The following is a 20,848-nucleotide window of genomic DNA, read 5'->3' as shown; positions in this document are numbered from 1 at the left end:
TATACTTCCTTGGATTGTTCTTTGTGTTACATATATTAAGTCTTGTCTCACCAATGGAAGGATGTTCCTAGAGGTCAGGAATTATTCTTCTTTCCGTTTTTCTGTGTATGTAATAAATACTTAATGAATTGGTAAGGACAGAATCTGTTCAGACTGTAGCTTAACCTAGCTTAGCACATTACAGTTTCCCACTTACTAAGGAAGATGATACACATCATACTTTGACATCAGAATAAAAACCTCACAATCTTGTGAAAATGGAAATAAAAAGAAGAGAGCCTGATATGTAGTAATAGTGGTAATATTTTAACAGAAAAAAAAACCCCATGACATAACTTTGTTCCTACTTGTGAACCATGTTCAAGGTTTGTTCTTGAAAGTGTGATGTTCAGCCTGACCTGTGGTGGCACAGTGGAATAAAGCATTGACCTGGAACACTGAGGTCGCCAGTTCGAAACCCTGGGCTTGCCTGGTCAAGGCACATATGGGAGTTGGTGCTCCTGCTCTTCCCCATTCTCTCTCTCTCTCTCTCTCTCTCTTTCCTTGGTGCTCCTGCTCTTCCCCATTTTCTCTCTCTCTCTCTCTCTCTCTCTCTCTCTCTTTCCTTGGTGCTCCTGCTCTTCCCCATTCTCTCTCTTTCTTTCTCTCTCTCTCTTTTTTTTCCTCTCTGAAAAAAAAAATGAATAAAGTCTTTTAAAAAATTATTAAAAAAAAAAAAGAAAGTGTGATGTTCAGATATAAAGAAGAGCATTTTAGAACATGTAAGATCCTGTTATGACTATTTTACTTTTACCAGCATAATTTAAAAGAACATGTATGGTTAGAGCCATCAGAGGTCAAAACTGATTGCATGGGTCCTGGCCTCTATTGTCTTAGTGGTAGAGCATCAGGCTGGCATGTAGATGTCCTAAGTTCAATTCCCGGTCAGGACACACAGGAGAGGAACCCATCTGTTTCTCCACCCCTCTCCTTCATGCTTCTCTCTCTCTCTCTCTCTCTGTCTTCCCCTTCTGCAGCCATGGCTCAAGTAGAGCGAGTTGGCCCTGGGCACTGAGGATGGCTCTATGGCCTTCACCTTAGGCACTAAGAAGAGCTTGGTTGTTGAGCAATGGAGCAACACCCCAGATGGGCAGAGCATTGCCCCCTAGTGGGATGCCGGGTGGATCCTGATCAGGGCTCATGCAAGAGTCTGTCTTTGTCTCCCCTCCTCTCACTGAGTTTAAAAAAAAAAAAAGATTACATGGACAATTCAGGGGGGAAGAGCCCCAGACAGAACAAAGTACAGTAAAATAATCTGAAACTTTAGCAGGCGTCCCCAAACTACGGCCCGCGGCCGCATGCAGCCCCCTAAGGCCATTTATCCAGCCCCCCACCGCACTTCTGGAAGGGCCACCTCTTTCATTGGTGGTCAGTGAGAGGAGCACTGTATGTGGCGGCCCTCCAACGGTCTGAGGGACAGTGAACTGGCCCTCTGTGTAAAAAGTTTGGGGACCCCTGGAAGGGATTCACCTCTGGTGAAAGTAACAACGCCTTCTCTGTAAGGATGTATTATACCTTCCATAGATGACAAAAAGAGTCCGTGGATCTTTTCCCCTCATCTTAAACAGTAAATTGGTCCTTCATTCCTAGCCGACTGAATGCTGTCCAGGGAGACTGTGCTACCCATCCAGGCCTCGGACTGCCCTATTTCTGCCCGAGTCCTCGCCCAGTTTGAGAATTTTCTTTGGAGTTTGTTTTTGGTTTGTCCACTCAATTATTCATTCATTCATCCAACACGAATTGAGTTCTTACAAGAGGCACACACTGCTCTCCAGATGTTCTTGTCCCGCATGGGCGTCTCTTTCCTCTGCCACCCGGGACGCGGCCTGGCTCGCCCCCTCCCTCTGCCCTTTCTGAGGCTGCGTTATGCCATCTTCCCTTGCCGCAGCTCTGCTTTGTCTTAAGGGCCCCGCTTGCATTTTTTCCCTTGTGCTGTTTTCTTTTGAACCGTCATTCCATTTAGACATCATTCTTATGTGTGATATAATTAACTTCTAACCATTTTTAATTCTTCCTTTCCTTGGCGTGGTTTAGGTTTCCAGGCACCCTGCCAGTCCTTTCCATCCTTTTCTGTTGGCACCGGGCTGGGATGGGCTACATGACAGCTGATTCCCCCTTTCAGTAGGTCATGAAAGGGAACGAGCCACTCTGGGCCTTACACTGGGCCCAAACGTGGCATGATGACAAAAAGGTAAAATGGAGCTGTCCATGGGGCTCAGTACACCCTGGAGTGTTACAGGCATCCCCAAATTACGGCCCCCTGAGGCTATTTATCCAGGCCCCCGCCTCACTTCCGGAAGGGGCACCTCTTTCATTGGTGGTCAGTGAGAGGAGCACTGTACGTGGCGGCCCTCCAACGGTCTGAGGGACAGTGAACTGGCCCCCGGTGTAAAAAGTTTGGGGACCCCTGGAGAGGGCCTTTTGTGCTCTATGCACGAGTGCGTACAAATGCCTCTGTGAAGGGGAAACTCACAGCACAGACAATTATGGTTGATACCTTGATCCAAATGACATCTTTGCAGAGAAGGAAAAGCAAAGTCGTTAACCTGTGAAGAGCAGTGCCGATGACAGCGTGACTGAGGAACATACCTTGCTGTTTACAAAGCATTCACTTTGCGAGTCTCACTTATTACCTATCACCTGACTCCAAGCAGAATTTATTGATTTGAAAACAGAATTGAGAGAATAAGTGACTGAGTAAAATCATGAATGTTCTCTGATACAAGGGACAGAGCAGGTGTGAGTCTTAAACCCAGGTTCTTTGATTAAAAGGCCTATGCTCTCCACTGCTGTTTTTGAGGGGTTTTGTGTTTTTGGTTTTTTGTGTGTATGTGTGTGTGTGTGTTTTATTGTTTTTAAGTCCAGGGAATATATCAATGAATATGAATTTAGATCTCAACATATTTATTTCAGCATATACCTATTAACATAATATATGTATGTCTCAGTTACTCATTGCTGTGTAACAAGTGAGCCCTGAAATGTAATAGCTTAAAACAACAATAATTTATCATTTCTCATGACTGAGTGTTAAGTGGGTGTTTCTTCTGTGTGTTATGTATAGTTCATCTGGGACTGGATGGTTTAAAGTAACGTCACTCATGTGTCTGGGCACTCAGCTGGGATGGCTGGAAGGGCCTCATCCTGGATTTCTTTACCTGATGGCAGAAATGAGACAGGATATAGCACAACTTTAGGAGACCAAGACTTGGAGGTCATACAGCATCACTTCTACTGCATTCTGTTGATCAAAGCAAGTGAGCAGAATAGCCCCGATTCAAAGAGCAGGACAGTCAATCCCACTTCTTCACGAGAGAAACTGGAAAGAATTTGTGGCCATTTTTAAGTCCACCATAGTATATAATATTTATTCATATACCGTAGGTGCTTGTTAGATTTTATTTCCTGATTGTAGGGTGCTGGAGTGCTGCAGCTCTGTGTCCCTTTCCAGATATGACTGTCCTGACCCTGGGGCTCTGGGGCTCAGGGGGAAGTCAGGCTGGTTGCTGACCTCTTTTCCTCCTGCAGATGCCCTTCTGCTTTTCTCCTGCCTCGCCAGTCAGCAGTTTGCCGGGGAGCAGACACATGATTTAGGAGCCTGGGGGTACTGCATTAAGCATCATTTAACCAACCATTATTTTAAACTTCTTTCCTTAAGGAATGTGGTGCCTACTTAGTTAAACAAGGTGTTCTCTCATCACCCAACAGGAAATGCCACTAGCTCTGCCTAATGAAACCTGGTCGATTTTAAACAAACACACACAAAAAAACTTTTAAAGATGTTGCATATAAATTCTTCTCTAGCCCTGGTCAGTTGGCTTAGTGGTAGAGTGTCATTCTGGCGTGTGGATGTCCCAGGTTCAGTTCCCAGTCAGGGCACACAGGAGAAGTAAAAATCGGCTTATCCTCCCCTCCCCCTTCTTTCTCCCCCTCTCTCTCTTTCTCTCTCTCTTGCTTTCTCTCTTTCCTTCCTACAGTTATGGCTTGATTGATTCTAGCACGCTGGCCCCAGGCACTGAGGATGGCTCCATGGAGCCTCTGCCTTGGATGCTAAAAATAGCTCGGTTGTGAGCATTGGCCCCAGACGGTCACCAGATGGATCCTGGTCAGGACGGGTGCGGGAATCTGTCTCTCTATCTCCCTTCCTCTCCTTAAATTAAAAAGAAAGAGAGCGAGGGAGAGGGGAAGGAAGGAGGGAGGGAGGAAGGGAAGAAAGGAAGAAGGAAGGAAGGAAGGAAGGAAGGAAGGAAGGAAGGAAGGAAGGAAGGAAGGAAGGAAGGGAGGGAGGGAGGGAGGGAGGGAGGGAGGGAGGAAGGGAGGAAGGGAGGAAGGAAAGAAGGAAGGAGGTGGGAGGGGGAGGGGGGAGGAAGGGAGGGAGGGAAGGGAGGGAAGGGAGGGAGGAAGGGAGGAAAGGAAGGGAAGGGAAGGGAAGGGGAAGGGAAGGGAAAGGAAGGGAAGGGAAAGGAGAAAGGAGAGGAGAGGAGAAAGGAGAGGAGAGGAGAAAGGAGAGGAGAGGAGAAAGGAGAGGAGAGGAGAAAGAGGAGAGGAGAAAGGGAAGGGAAGGGAAGGGAAGGGAAGGGAAGGGAAGGGAAGGGAAGGGAAGGGAAGGGACATACATTCCTCCATAATGGTTAGGTTGAGTCAGATGGACCCACCAGATGTGGTAGAGGGCAGACCCAATCTGGGCTGCACATCTGGGCATCCCATGTTCTCCTTTGTCAGCCTGCCTGGACATACCTCCTAGGTCACAATTTATTTTCTCTACACACTCCCTCTTTGCTATCTTCAGTGTGTGCACCCAGTGTTACAGAATCTTCCCTTCACTGCTATAATATTTCACCAAACTTTTTAGGTACAGGTGTCCAGGGTAGATATTAACTAGTTAAAAATCTAGACAGTAATATCTCTACATTATTCACTGTCACTACAAGTCAAATGAGTTTTCCAATACCCTATGCATTTTGATTTGTTATGTAACTATTTTTATATCTTTATTAAGAAGATGAATGAATGTAATATGTTACTGACAGTCACCCATTCTAAATTTATTTTAATGAGATTTGTCCTGAACTTTTTGTTCTGAAACGTTCTGTTATCAATTTCTGTCTATAAATATGCATTTCTTAAAAGTTATTGAGAAAAACCCAACTGATGGTTTTGTAGAGGAAATAAGTCATTGTTTATATAAGTGTTCAGAACTTAAACTAGGGCTTCTGGTCGTTGCACACAGTGCAGCAGGCCAGGTTCCCAAGCTCCCTCCTGGCTCCTGCCTCCCTGACTTAAGGGCCTGACTCTTTTTGAGAACCTATTTCTGGAACATTTATATCTCTTGCTTTCTAAGACACTGTACGAAAATATTACTTTGCTTTTAAATCAAGAAACAGAAACATTTTAAACTTTGTTTTTCTTAGCCCAAAATAATTAAAATTTTTATCCTATAGGTTAGCTAAAATGTTGACTGCTATGTGATCTTGAACTGGAAATGTGGTTGAGCTGAATCACAGCGCTTCCCCTACTTACACACTCACGCCTCCCACCCCGGGAGGCAGGTTGTATGGCTCCCCCATTTCCGAGGTGGAGTCTTACCAGCCAGAAGGGTCCTCCCCGGTGAGTGGCAGAGCCAGGTTGTGCAGTTAGTACAGACCACACCAGGCAGCCCTGTCCCCTGTCATCCTGAGCCCCTCCCCGGCCCCAGCACTCAGAAAGCCTGAAGTCCACATCCTACATTATTGTAGTCTGTGGGCAGAGTGTGTGTGACTGAACTGCTCAGTAGCTAAGGAGTACTCCTCCACACATAACCTGGTACCGTGCCAGGAGAACACATCACCGGGTGCCATGCTGGGAGAGTGCACCTCTGTGGTGTTGAGTGCTGGAATCCAGGCCCGTTTCTCATGAATTTGGACCGGCCTCTGGCTTCATTAGGGTCTGTTTCCTTATCTGCTAGAGGAGGACAGGAGGGATTTGATGATCCCAAAAGTAACTTCTACCTTTCAATTCTTTGCCTTTCTCAGGCCATTTAGAGAGGAATGAGCCCAAGCTGCTGGTGACAGGACTGACTCCTGGGATAGAAAGGAGAAGGAAAATTTTAGAAAATTCCAGGACTCAGAATATAATGAGGGAAATATATGGTTTGCACTGTAGTAGGAAGGGGAGAAAGTCCAAAGGAAGATGTGTGGTGAATTTGTCTTTTCATTTTCTCAAAAAACAAACAACAAACAAAAAACCTTAGGAAAGACAAAACGAAATAAACGATTAGACTAATGATAAACCAGGGTCATCAGCCCTGAAATTGTGGAAGCTGGGTGATAATCCAATAAAATAGATTGCCTGTTAGTCAATGGCTAGTTGGGTGTTGCTAGTTACATTTTTTTTTTTTTTTTGCATCTATTAATAGATACTCCATCATATAACAGGTGCAGAGAATATCTGGCCAAAGGGCTGGATCCATAATCTAAGGCTTTGCTCTTAGAAGCTGTTCTCCAATAGAACAAAGCTGTGCCTGCCTGTCAGCCTGCCTTGGCATGGGTAGCATTATTGTACGTCCGCACCTTCCTGGGCGTGAACTGCGGGCTGTGCTTGGGGCTCCCAGACCCACATTTGGACTTCTTTCTTCCAGCTATTGGTACTGTACTTTCTCTGAGGTTCTATCTTTGTCTCTCTTCCCTCTGGCTCCTTTTTATCTTGCTCCTCCAAATTCTTACAGCATTTTTCTGTACTTCACACTAACTTATACACAAACACATTGACCCACAGAGCATTATAGTCATGGAAGAGTTTTAGATTCTTTAACCCTAGCTTTGATTGGGCCATCTCTTTCTGTCTCTTGAAGTAAAAAAGCAGTCTACTGAATCAAGTTCCATGTTTTCATCTGAGCGTCAGTTTTATTTCTCTCTTATAAGACATTGACCTTAGAAGACAATTTCCAGCTCATACCCTGTCATTTTGTAATAGCTCCAAACTTTGTCATTCCAAGAAGTGAAATACGATAAAAGAAGGATGCCAACCCCATCGGATCTGTGATGTGTCACATGTACAGGTCATGACCAGAGTGACAGTCAGGAGTTTGCTTTCCCTATAATAGCTAGTCATACTCTGTTGCTCCAGGTGGAAAATCTAGGGTGCTTAGTTCCCATTCGTCAGTCCTGGCTTCTTTGTGGTCTCAAGAAAATTCATCTTGTTGGTATGATGCTGTATTATGATAACAGAATCTTAGCAGATTGCACACTGTTTCTTGTGACTAGATGTAGATACTTAGGAAAGGAGCTTTCAGGGGTTCCAGGATTCACAGCCTGAAATCAACTCGCACCGGATGAGGCCAGCAGAATGGGATCTTTGGCAGATTGTCGCTTCCCTTCAGAAGTGCTTGAGTTAAATCAGAATTAATCTAACCTCAAAGCTACAGTGAGTAAAAATCAAGGCACAGATTTGAAAATGCTCCGTGAGCTTGGTGTGGGATAAGGTGATGAGCAAGATGGCTCGTGCTTGAAGGACCTCAGCACCTCACGGATATCGCCTCGCTCAGTTCAAAAAAGTTTCAGACCGTCAGAAGGTAATGAGAAGGAGACACCCAAACAGAGCAATCTGCCTTTAAGAAAATAATTAATAGACTGGCTTTGTACCAAATAATAAATGCTGAATTTAAGCTTTAAAGCTATAAAGTAATAATGTCAGCTTTAAGTCCAAAGTAAGAAATCAAGGACCTAAAACAAACACACACACACACACACACACACACACACACACACACACACACAATAATTAATGATAATTTTTTGTATCCCTCCCTAATTGCCAGTATTTTCAAACCTTAGACTCATACAGTTTCCATCTCACTGAGAACTCAGTGGATTTTCTTATGCCTCCACTCCAGTAATGTCAGAGTGATCCATTTGCTTCTGAGTAATAGTCTTCGAGGGGCAATGTCAAGAGTCCTTTAGCTTTCTGTTTGCTAACGTACTTGCACTTGGGTGGTTGAGCTTTCCAGAGCTCCTCAGTCAGCTCTTATCTCCAAAGCCTCAGCCCCTCATTATGCTGGTTGAAGCCTTTAGGGGGGTGTTGGGCGGAGGGGGTGGGATGGTAGATTGCACAAGGGTCAGGAACACAGGCACATTAGCCCAAGCAGACACATATGTCAAAACTAGAAACTTCTGGAGGGTAGCTTGGAATGGAAAGGTTTTTTTTCCTCGTAGCACAGGGAGCATTCCTTAGTTCTTTGAGACAGTGTTAAGCTCTTTAGATCATTAAGTCATATCTATAGACTTATATGCTTTTAACCTTGTGCTAGTAATTAACTTGCTTATATAATCTCTACTCAAATAGCCAGTGGAAATTGCCCCTAGGTGTGCATTTTCAAAGGGGCATTATCAAATTAAGAGCTCTATAATTAATTATCACATCCATCTGTTCCCAAGAGGTCTCAAAGATGATGGCACTTAATAGTTTTTGTTTTCTTTTTTTAAAGATTAGTCTGTTGGTAGACAGATTTCTCTGAATCTGTTCAATTTTTGGTTGTTTCCTTTAATTTGGATAATTTATCCAGCTGCTTTTAAGGGCATAAGTAAAATTATACAATATGTAAAATATGCATTAGCATAGCACAGATTTAAAACACTTCTGACTCTTGACATGCTATCATGGTAGCATCGCTCTGTTTAAACACATACAGAAAAAAAAAATTGGAAATGCATTTGAAGCCCTTCTTTCTCAACTAAGAAAAGAACATCTATTCTGTTGCCCTCTGTCACAGTAATTTTTGGCCCAGAAGAACAAGTCAACTCATGACTAAAAAAGCCAGATCTATATTAAACTCTGATGTTTTTAAAACAAAATAGTTGTAGGAATTCCATGTTATTATTGGACCTATCCCCAGATTGAAGAAAATATGCTTTCCTAGAAGTAAAGCCCTTGCCCACTGGAGATGAACCATCTCTCATGTAGAGACTTTAATTTGTCAATAATTCACTTCGTATGTGGAAGCCCTGCACTTCCTATACTCCTGCCCTATGCTGTTGGTGTTTCACCGTGAATTTGACCAGTATCTAGTTGTCTTTTATATTTGTGTCAGTCCTGAAACAAAGCTCCAGGCTTTTACTCTGGCTTTCCGTGGTTTACATTTTGGTCTGAACTGACCTGGCCATCACCAGACACTAAATACATGGCCCTTTGACTCATACGGAAAGACAGTCACTCAATTGAATTCCATTCAACTTTCAAAAAGTTTGGAAAGCGGACTACACCGCATGGATGACATGAACCTCACGCGGCTTTCCCTGCCACCCCCGTGGATACCGCCATCCTCAGGACACGGGCAGCCAGAACAACAGCGCCAGACAGTTCTGCGGAAGTGTGTATTGTGAAGTTACTTCCATCACTAATACGGGGATAAGAGGGACAAATAGAAGGTGACGGAGGCTGATTCGACTTTGGATGATGGGCATATAACATAATCGATTGTCCAAATGATGTGGAGATGTTTGTCCAAAATCTATGTCCAATAGATTGACCAGTGTCACCTTGTTAAATTTAATTTCTAAGTAAAAAATAATAATAATAATAATCCTTCTTCTTCTTCTGGAAATGCCAAAAGCAACCCCAAATGTCATAGAATGTATTTTACTTTTCATTTGCACCTTTACCTTGGGTGGAGGTGATGTTGTGCAGTCACAGTTTGCAGAGGGTTTGGGGTTATGTTTGCCCAGTAGACAGTGACTGCTTAACTGAGACTCTGGAGGTAGAGACAGCTAGTTTCTCTTGGATTTCATGCTCAGGTAGTCTATTGTGAGTGTACCATATAAATAGCTGCATTTTAAATGATCTTTTCCCAACTTTGCCTTTGTTTGAAAAGAGGAGAGAAGTTGTATTTCACGGCTCTTGTGCTTTGATTCTGTAGCTAGGTCATGGGTTCTCGAAGACTCTTAGGGACACTTTGTAAGACATTAGATTGTGTACTGTTTGAGAGCAAGAATGTACCGTATCTCTCTCTCTCTCTCTCTCATTAGTGTCTAACACAGGTAAATACTCAATAAATGTTTTTAATTAAATGTATACATAGGTAATCTGTGGCAAGTCCTAACATCAAAATCCCATAGTGTTTTTGGTCTGTTCGGGGAACAAATATTTGAGTGTTTATCATGCGCCAGACATTGTGCTGCCTGGTGGGAGTGAGTGCAGTCTCCGGTGTCTGGGAGCTCACAGTGTGAAGGGCGGGCAAACCTGCATCAATCATTACCATTTAAAGTGCTACCGGCTTGAGAAGTGAAGTGTGCAAAAGAGAAAAGTGAGCTCACAGAGCAACAAGATGCTCTTCCACTTTGGAAAACTGTCCCTGTCGACTTTTAAGCTGAGTTTTTAGGAATGAGTCAGTTCAGCAGATGGAGAAAGAGGAAAGGGCGTTTTAGGCTATTGTAGTCATTTAAATTTTTATTATGTTTTGCAATTTAAAACATTAGCACTCATCCCACCTATCTTTATGATTCATGAAGAATAGAATTCATGACAGTTCTTGTTTTCTCCTCAGATAACCTCCCCTGTGCAAGACAGCATCCCTTACTTAAGATGTTTTATTACTTTCCTATTGCTTTCAATTAAAGATGCTTCTTAGTGTGATACAGAAAACCCAAAACTGCTTAGTACCAGCCCTGCCTTACTTCTCTCTCTCTAGCTACATCTCTTGCAAGTCCCCTTACAATATCCTCCAGTGCCCATTCCAACACATAATCTGCTCCTGGTGGGCTGAACCATTTTCTGCCTCCTAAACACACTGGACTCCTTCTTGCTTCTGTACATTTGAATAGATTCTTCCCTTTTCCTGGAATGTCCTTCCCTCCGCCCCCACTCCTCCACACTCGATGGACACACAGACACAGTCTGTGCCCCTCACACCACCGACATACACATACACTCAGCACCAGCTGCTTATCTATCTTTGTGCCCCTGGTCAGAAAAAGCGTACTGGAAGAGGTGGTCCTGGGGGATGAATGGAGGCCCAGGCTGAGGAGAAAAGGAAGGATCTGGGGAGTAGATGTCTCCATGCGTCTGAAGAGTCAGTGTGGGGAGAGCATCGGCACGAGAGAACAGGGTGAGCCATGTGATCAGTGAATAAATAGGATGTTTGACTTGAGAGAGTTTAGAAAGTTGTGGCCATAGGAGTGAGTGGAGGAGGCAGCCAGGGCCACTGGATTTCAAACCATCTGGGGAAGCCAGGGTGATGAAAATGCTTTGTCCACATAGGCACTGAGACCTTCCAACTTGTAATTACACAAAATAGCTAGCAGGCGTTGAATGCTTCTGTGTTTCAGGCACTATCCTAGGTGCTTTATGTCGGTTTATTTAATCTACATCACAGTCCTATGACATACGGGTACTTAAAAGAGACTCGTTTTACACATGGTACAGTCAAGGCTTAGGGAGATGTTGTAACTTACCCAAGAGTATATAGCTCCTAAGTGGCCAGAACTCAAGCCTAAGACTGACATCACAGTGCATTCTCTGAGGCAGCCACAGAGAGGGAGGGCTTGCATGAGAAAGGAAAGCAACAGCGTGGGGCTAGCTGGGGGTCCGCCCAGAGAATGACGAGCTCCCTTCCAGCCCACGTGAATAAGTAGGTGAGGCGGGGTGGGCGCTGTCCCCCGGAGGTGGCTGCAAGGCAGCGGGTTTTCAGGGAGAGCTAGGTAAGCAGTAGAGGAGATCTGAGTGGTGCCCTTGGTGAGGATGTTCAGGTGTTGAGAGAGTTTGTCCGAAAGGGAACGAGTGGGGAGGCAGAGAAGGTGGCATAGGAGGACGAGTCCCTAGGAAGCGGAGCAGGACTCTGTGGGGATGCATGTTCCCTTGAGGACTGGAGACCAGAGGATCTTGCACTTCGCACTGATGACAGGGATGAGAGGCCCGGGAATTGACAGCCCACGTGGAGCCAAGTGGACACATGCTTGAAGGCAGCAGTCTCAGCCCCTGCTCAGCCCCAGATGGCTCTGGAGCAGCCTTGGCCGCCCGTCCAGCGATGCTCTCCTCAGGTTCCCACATACGAGGGTAGTCCTGATGTTGCTGGTGTTTGTTCTTCACCTGCCCCGGGAGGAGATGGAATAGTCCACATCCCACTGCGCCCTCACTGGTGATTATATATTCGACTCCTCCCTAAACTGAGAAGAGCTATAATGACCACTTTATTAAGGGCTTGCAATGGGCTTCATTATTATTACTAATGTTAGGAAATAGAAAGGGATGCTTTATTTGATTGCCCTCAATTTATACCTTCTCTGTCTTTGAGCACATCCTCAAATTGCTCTCCCTGAGGAGGAAAAAAATGTAACAACAACAAAACGCAGAGCAATTTTTCTATTGCCTGTGCTGGGAAAGTGAAGAAGGTGCCACTTCCAGTTGTAGAGGTAACAGCTCACTGGGAAAGGGGAGCCACGGCTGCGGGGGGGGGGGGGGTAGGTGTCCTCAGGGCGGGCCATGTGCTCGCTGTGCTAACACTCAGTCTTCCCCGCCTGGGTGGGCAAGACACAAGGAGATCACACAGGAGTTAGCTTGAAAAAGGGGACAGGCGGGCTGGTGACTTAGAGAACAGTAGATCTTTCCCGGGGAAACATGAGGAAAATTACAAGTTTAAGAAACTTCTGTAGGGAGGAGTACAGTTTTCTGTAAGGCTAGTTTGAGCCTCAGGTGAGAAACCTGATTCTTTCTGGACGTTTTATTTGCCGCCTCTTTTTTTTTTTTTTAACTTAACACTGTCCTGGAAGGAGTTAAGAAATTTAATTAGTAAAAAGATAGTACATCAGCTTTAATTAAAGTTGAAGCTACTTTTTAATAGACTAGGAATGTTTTATGTGTCATTGTAATTTCTGTTCCTGACGGTTAATTCATTAATACAGTGTGGAATCCGAGTAGTACAAGTACTTTGCTCTTTTAATTCCTCGTTTATCCTTGTGTCCTGACTAGAAGGAGACCTCCCTCCCACCTATGAAGAGTTGTTTTTGATTTATAGACAGTGGTTCTCCCCTTTTGAAGGGCTCAGGTGCTCAGTTCAGATGTGGAATAAATCCAGTAGTGAGCAACTTTTGCAGAGGACCTCACGGAGTTGTTTTACCTCCAGGATATGGATGGGCAGGGATAAAGGCCTGCTTGGGGAACATGCCAGTTTGTTGCAGAGAAATGTTAGATTACAGTGGAGGTCAACCTGGTTCCTACCGCCCACTAGTGGGCGTTCCAGCTTTCATGGCGGGTGGTAGTGGAGCAACCAAAGTAAAAATAAAAAGATAGATTTAACTGTAGTAAATTGTTTTATAAAGATTTATTCTGCCAAACAGCAAAAATCCGACATAAAGTACTTGGTAAGTAATTATTATTATATGCTTTAACATGCTGTAACTCTGCTTTATAAATTTTTTAAAGTAAAGTTACTTCCCTACTTTATAAATCACCATTAGTGTGGAACCGGTGGGCGGTTAGAAAATTTTACTACTAACAGAGATACAAAAGTGGGCGGTAGTATAAAAAGGTTGACTATCCCTGTGTTAGAATAACCTTTACCCGCAGCTCTGCGTAGCGCCCCCTGGGGGCGCACATTTTAGGGACACTCCTGTGCTTTGCTGAATGGTGTGGGCATGGCAAAAAGGACTCTCCTCTGCCCCAGGCCTCTTCTAGCAATGCCCTATAGCTTAGCATCCTCTACTTTTCCTCTAGTCATTCTGGCAAAACAAACTTGATTCTTCTGCTTAGTAATAAAGACAAGCCCAGTGATATGGAGACACCAGAGGTAGGCATATTGTTTCTTTTCCTGCGTTATTTGGTAACAGTAGTAGGTGAAGTATACTTTCCCTCCAAAAAAAAAGAAAAAGAAAAAAAAGGACCAAGAAAGCCTCAGGGAGAAGACCCATCTCGAGCTGGGTCTGCAGGTTGAGGTGCTCGGTGAGGGGGTGGTGGGGTTGGGGAGGCACTGTCGTGGAGGGTGAGACTGTGGTGTGTTCCAGGGACAGAGTGTAAGGAGTAGGAAAGGATGAGCCTGAATCAGACTGGCAAGGATAGGAGTGGGGTTGGCAGTAACAGAATTGTGGGATTTTCAAGTTAGAAGAAAGCTCATTATGGGCTGAGCATCTCCTCTTATGGCTGAGAAAGTTGAGCATCCCCGAGTGTAAGTAGCCTGTTAGTGGTCACACGTTTTCTGGTGGATGATTGTGTTGGATAGTAAATAAAGTTGTTCCTCACTGCACGTGTCTCCCAGGAAGGTAGGTGTCTTTGTAAATAATCGAGAGCAACTGCTAATGCTCATCCTTCTCATTAAAATGTTAAAACTAATTGACCTTGGCTTTTTCCAGTGAAAAGTGCAAATTAAACAATGGCCACTGAGACCCTGCACCTCTAGGAGTGAGTTTCTCAGAAAGTGGATCCCGGATTCCACTCAGTGGAATCTTCTGGAGAGCTCGTTACACAGGCGGATTCTGGAGACCTGACCCACACTTGGGAGAACAGTCCTCGTGCTTAGCACTCTGGAATTTGCATTCCAGACAAATCCCATAGTCTTTCCCTTCACACACTGATTTTGAAAAGCACTGTACCTATTAGCTCTCAGTCTCAAATTTATAAAAATAAAAACAATGTCATCCCTGGTGTAACCTTGGGTTTATTAGCCATGAAAAAAAATGTTTATTCCAGTTTATTGTTCAGATATCTTAACAGCCATGTTTTCATTTACAAGACAAATAAGACATGTTCCCTGCACTAGGGGAATTCACAGGAGGAAAAATAGGATTATGGTTTTGTAGGATGGGCAGGTGCACTCTCAGAGTTCTGTGTGCTATTGAAGATCAGAGGAGGGAGAGGGAAGTCTGATTGCCCTTGGAACAGAGAGAGCCTTACAGAGTGGGTGGTCTTGAGGCTGTGTGGAATTCACCAGGGGTGGAAGAGAGGCAGGGATTTGAGGCAGGTGGACATCTGAGCTGTGGCACTGAGTGATACGGGGGTAGGGGTAGGTAGATTGCTCAACTGCAGGGCATAAGGAGGAACCGAGGAATCTGGAAGCTGAAAGATAAGGAGAGGCCAGACTTGAGGCACCTTGTAAGCTGTGCCAGGACTCTGGCCTGCCTGAGACTGTGTAGTCCAGGAAGCAAATGACAGGAAGGCGAGTGTTGTTGTGCACTGCCTTTTACCAGCGGCACGAGCCGGCACGGGCCTCCTAAGGAACAGAGTGCCCTCTAGGGGCTTAGATGATTTCTGAGTGCTGTTCATCCTTTTCTCCGGCACCCAGATGCCCACTGAGCTGAATCCATTACCTGTTCCTGGAAGGAAAAAAAAGGCAGCTTAACCAACCCAACTGGCTGCAGCTGTGATTGCATTATGCAAACATTTATTAATACACTACTCTGATTGATCATTATCTTAATACCGAGGATAACATTAGAGGCTTGATTTTTTTTTTTTTTTTGGCAGATTGCAAATACAGGTTGCTTCTTGTTTAAAGTTAAAAAGCCCTTAGCTCCATGTATTATATGATTCTATTTATGTGAACTGTCCAGAATAGGAAAATCCATAGAGACAGAACACAGATTAGTGGTTGCCAGGGGCTGGGGGTGGGGAGGGAATGAATGGAGAGCACAGGGTTTATTTTTGAGGTGATGAAAATGTTCTAAAATTAGGTAGTGGTGACGGTTGTACAATCCTGTAAATATAAAACCAGTGAATTATACACTTTAAAAAAGCAAATTTCTATGCTATGTGAGTTTTACCTCAATAAAGCTGTTATTTAACTTTTAATTTTTTTATTTTTATTTTTAATATTTTAAAGCCATGAAGACTTCTGTTTCAAGGTAGCATGCAAAAAGCTCTGCCTTCTGTACTTGCTTTTTTGAGTTCACAGTCTAGAAATCTCACTGCTTTCCTTCTCCCTTTTGTTTTATTTAGTTCATATTGTCCCTCTTTTATTCATCACCGGTTCTGTTTCATTTAAAAAGTATTTAGTTAATAAATACACGTGATAGATCCAAAGAGAGCTTGTGCAAAGATGAGAAGGACCTTGAGAAAAGAGTGATATGATGTGAGCTTGGCCTAGAAAGACAGATGGTATCTGGACAGACAACTGGAGATAGGGGTTGGGGGAGGAGTACTCAGGAGGGAGCAGGGCGAGGGTGCGGAGACAACAGGGCCAGGGCAGGGCTCGCTGAGAGAAGAGAGGTGTGGCTGCAGTGAGGGGGATGCAGGGAAGCGCTGTCTGTGGGAGAGAAATCAGGCTCAGGACGGCGACCTGAGAGGGTCAGATCCTAGGCTGAGAAATTGCTCAATCAGGTGAGGAGCAATTGATGATTTTTGACTCCAGAGCACAGGAACTGAGCCGTAGGATGGATATGGTGGATATGGCATAGTCTGGGTAAAGGAGTTAGAGCCTAGACCTCGAGTGAGGGGGGGTTTCAGAAGTGAGGGGGGAGCGCTGACATAAATGCGTTGAATGACCATCTCTCCCCTCCTCCTGTTGGTCTGCTCCCCAGCCACTAATTCTCAGGTTCCTCCATTCTCTCGATTGCTCTTTACTCCGGCATTGGGCTAAAAGGCAGGAGAGAGAGGGGGTGGGGGCAAAAAAATAATAAAACTAAACAGTGGTGAGGACATGCTGCAGTTATTCTGTAATTCAGCATTTCCTCTTCGTGACTTGATAGAAGAAAATCCCGTCTCTTCTAGTGGAAAATACAAGACAGGAAGTCTTTAAATTCAGGTCAGTTGATGAAGCTTTGTGCTTCCCTATTCTCATCTGTAAAGGGAAGAATACCTACCTCCAATGTTGGTAAACCAGAGAATCTAGAATAATTAAAGGCTTTCAAAAAACTACATTGAACTCACCCAGCTTGTAGACGTTATAAATTTCCTTGGCAAATAAAGACCACGATGGCGTCCCCTGTTTGTTACCTGACAGAGTGAGTGTTGACATCTCTCTCAAACGGAAATTCATGTCAGCTGCATTATGTTGAACTATGTGAAATTGCTATTTGACTATTTTTGACCTGCAAAAAATAGCTGTTTCATCAAGTTCCAACCCCATAGCTAGTTACTTGATAGCTACCTGCCATGAGCCCAGATTTTCACCTTTTTTGGTTCCTTCATAAATTCTTTCTATGTCGAGGTGCTATTGGTCTTTAACATCTGCTGACCTCAGGTTCAGGAGAAGCTGCGAGGAGTCCAAGGACAGCAGCAGGCGGGAGGCCTTGCAGGGGAGACGCAGAGAAGGGGAAAGGTCTGGGGGAGGCCAGCAAGCCCAGCGCGGGGCGTCCGGGTCCTTGGGTCTGGAATGTGCAGGCACTGTGGTGTAGAAGTGAGACTTCAGCATAAAGGGTTTTCCTTTTCTTTCTTTTTTTTTGTTTGTGTGTGTGTGTGTGTGTGTGTGTGTGTGTATTTTTCTGAAGCTGGAAACGGGGAGAGACAGTTAGACAGACTCCCGCATGCGCCCAACCAGGATCCACCCGGCATGCCCACCAGGGGCGACGCTCTGCCCACCAGGGGGCGATGCTCTGCCCCTCCGGGGCGTCGCTCTGCCGTGACCAGAGCCACTCTAGTGCCTGGGGCAGAGGCCAAGGAGCCATCCCCAGTGCCCGGGCCATCTTTGCTCCAATGGAGCCTTGGCTGCAGGAGGGGAAGAGAGAGACAGAGAGGAAGGAGGGGGTGGGGGTGGAGAAGCAAATGGGCGCTTTTCCTATGTGCCCTGGCCGGGAATCGAACCTGGGTCCCCTGCACGCCAGGCCGACGCTCTACCGCTGAGCCAACCGGCCAGGGCTTGTTTTCCTTTTCTAAGTGGGTTGACAGGCAGTTGTGTACAGTTTCAGGTATTCTGCAGCATGCCAGAGATGTTATGTGGGTCTCTAGGAAAAGAAGAGATAATGAAATGTTGCCACATAGATCAAGTGCTAAAGGGAGAAAAGAAGACCTAGAGCAGTTTAGTTACGGTCGTCATGTTGGCGTGATTCCTGACAGCCTGGCAGAGAGCCGGGCACATAAGGGCGCATAGGTGTCCAGCAAAGGTCGCTGAAGGGCTGAAGGACATGAGAATTTGGGGTTTTTTTTTTTTTTTTGGTTGATTGTATGCTCTTTGGTGTTTAAATTAGAATGATTGGTACACATCAGTAGGCAAGAATGTGAATCCCAGCCATTCTTGTAGGAACCTTTCATTGTAATCCCATCCAGATATTGGGGTCAGGGAACGGCCTCTCAATACCTAGAGTGTCAATTGCAATAAATGTAAACAGTATATTGCTACTGTGATATCACAGTGTTATGATTATGTGCTTAATACTGCAGCGGCTGGGCACATCAAGGTGACAGACTATCAGGTAACCTCTCTAGGGACTAAGAGCCCAGTTCATGTTTACTCAAGTCCTCAGAGGTGGTTGTCCTGTAGGAACACAGATTGTAAAGCAAAAGCTCCCAGCTCTTCTCGCAGAAAACAGGCAGATGTTTATTATAAACCAGAGGTAGAGACACCATTGCAGCAAAACCTTAATTATCTAACACCCTCTTCTCCCAGGAATCCAATATAACCGTCACCCCACATGGAAGAAGTCTGAGAGGGTGGCCTGCAGGGAGCGCATTCACACCTTTTCAGTGGTTTTAATGATCTTTCGTGCTAATTTTAACTTGCATTTGTTTCCTTTTAGTTCTATGGTTGCCTAGAAATGTAATTAAGCCTCTGGGCCCGATTATTGAGGTTTCTGTGTACCACAGGACTATTTTAACTTCTCAGAGATACAAAAAACAATAGATGAACAATATAATGACTTACATAAGAAGTGGGGGGATAAAGTGGAATTACCGAAGGCATTCATCGTTCTAAACTGCTGGGAATGTTACCTTCTCCTGATCTTGGACATCCCCCCACACACACTGCTTCCTGTAAGGATGGCTCCTTTCCAGACGTCGTCCTTTCCCTGCTGTCTACCTGGGAACTCCCTCAGTCATCCTCTCCACCCTCTGTGGCTGCACTTCCATTTCCAGGGGAGTCCCAGGGCCGCTTGCTCGCTGTCCCTTCCCTGTAGAGCACTCACATCCTGACAGCCGCTTTCCCCAGCTCCTCATTTCCTGCCTCCTCCTTCATCCTAGCAGACCAGCAGCCCACTGCTGGTCACAGTTTCTCCTCCTCTCATTTTTACCTGCCATATATATAGATAGATAGATAGATAGATAGATAGATCCCCCCCCCCCCTGTGTTTAGGCCAGTGTCAGCAGAACTGAAGTTCTGGGTGGCAGCCAGCAGAACTGGCCTGCAAATGGTTGGGTACCTCATTGGTGCATGTGGTGATGTTGCATGCATGCAGCTCCGAAGGGCCCAGAATTCTTACTTTCGTCTTCCCCGTGGCTGTCACAAAGCCCCCTTACAGAAGCGTGGGCCCCTTACTTATAAAGCGCTCCTCAGTCTTCACTCAGAGTCAGTTTCTTCTGTTAGACACGGTTATAAGTTAATTCGTGTGGATCAGCGTGAGAGTGCTACTAGACACAGCCACACACACACACACACACACACACACACACACACACTAAAGAAAGACTGAAAAGCCAATAACTTAATAGTTGAAAGAAGAGCCAGAAAAATCTCTGAAAAAATACCTAGAGGTCAGCAACAAAGCAGCAAAAGGAGCCAGTGAACTCAAGAGCAGTCATTCTAAAGCTGAGCCTGCACAAGCCTCACTGATTTGTGGAAGAACATAATGTATGCATAGAAAAATCGCCCTGAGTCATCAAGAAAATGTTATGCTCAATACTGGTCTAGTTAAGTAAGAAATAACGTAATGCATTTTGGGAATATTTCTGTCAAAATGGTAAAAGTTAAAAACCGGGGTGTATATTAACTAGATGAGCCTTTGTTATGTGCAATGCAAATTACGTTAGAGTCCCCTCCCCATTCCCCAGGGACACCAGATAAACAGGACAGTGTCATACAGTGGAGTTAGTTTGCCACAGCTACTTTGTGGTCTCCCGACTTCAATGTTGTTGTTTATTCATGGGGTTTTCCTTCCCTTTTCTTTGGTTTCAGATGCGAGTGTCTCACTGGCTTTTGTGGTTTCCCCATGTGTGAGGCGGGATCCACTCCCCGCATAGTCTCTCGTGGAGATGGGACACCTGGAAAGTGCTGTGATGTCTTTGAATGTGTTAATGGTACGTGGGGTTTCTCTTGTTCTTAGGGAGTGTACATTTGTGCAGGAGGAGGAGGAGGAGGAGGGAGGGTTCATTCTAGCTCCTTCTGCCTTTTATACAGCAGGGAATATGCTCAGGGACTTGATGAAACTCATTCAGAAAGGAGGTTTGGTTAAAATCCCAGCTTGCAGTAAAGGATGTTAGGGAATCAGCATTCCATCCATCAGAAAGAATTTTGGAAACATGATAGCAGATTGCATGTAGCTGTCATATTCTGCTGTGTTTCAGTAGAAAAGCAATTTTAGGATATACAAAAAAAAAAAAAAAAAGAAATGATCATGGAACCCGTGTCAGATTCCTCTGTCACTCTCCCCTCATCTCGCTGCTGTCAGGAAGTAATGGATGGAAGTAGCAGCACGTTGGAGCTACCGCAGTCTGAAACAGAAAAGACATTGTTCCTCCAGGTTAACACCTTCCTGCTTAGTGAGAACATCTGACCAGTGTTTGGTCGTGATCACTAGCCTTGGCGTGCTTTCAGTTTGAGCCTTGTAGCCCAGAAATAGGATTCCCCAGTCACAAGATTCCTTCAAATAGAATCCACCGCTCCCTTTCACCTTTCGTGAGAGCGTCTGGTGTTTGGTGACAGGGGCTTTATTGAATTTAGATGCTAGAAAGAAGGAGAACCTAGAACCTGCCCCTCCATCAG

The 20,848-nt window shown here is 44.9% G+C and overlaps 1 protein-coding gene across 3 annotated transcripts in view; it reads left to right on the top strand.

Annotated features, from left to right (window-relative positions):
• CRIM1 (cysteine rich transmembrane BMP regulator 1) overlaps window positions 1-20,848 on the top strand; it is a 194,904-nt gene that overhangs the window by 92,882 nt on the left and 81,174 nt on the right. For all 3 annotated transcript variants that reach the window (XM_066378522.1, XM_066378523.1, XM_066378521.1), the window contains exon 5: window positions 20,042-20,163. In XM_066378522.1, the coding sequence (XP_066234619.1) occupies window positions 20,042-20,163 (122 nt within the window). The remainder of the gene's footprint in view (window positions 1-20,041; window positions 20,164-20,848) is intronic.

Source organism: Saccopteryx leptura, chromosome 3 (assembly GCF_036850995.1).
Source record: "Saccopteryx leptura isolate mSacLep1 chromosome 3, mSacLep1_pri_phased_curated, whole genome shotgun sequence".
In the NCBI taxonomy this organism is placed as follows: domain Eukaryota; kingdom Metazoa; phylum Chordata; class Mammalia; order Chiroptera; family Emballonuridae; genus Saccopteryx; species Saccopteryx leptura.
Note: the sequence above shows the minus strand (reverse complement) of the source record. Positions and strands in the feature narration are given on the sequence as shown.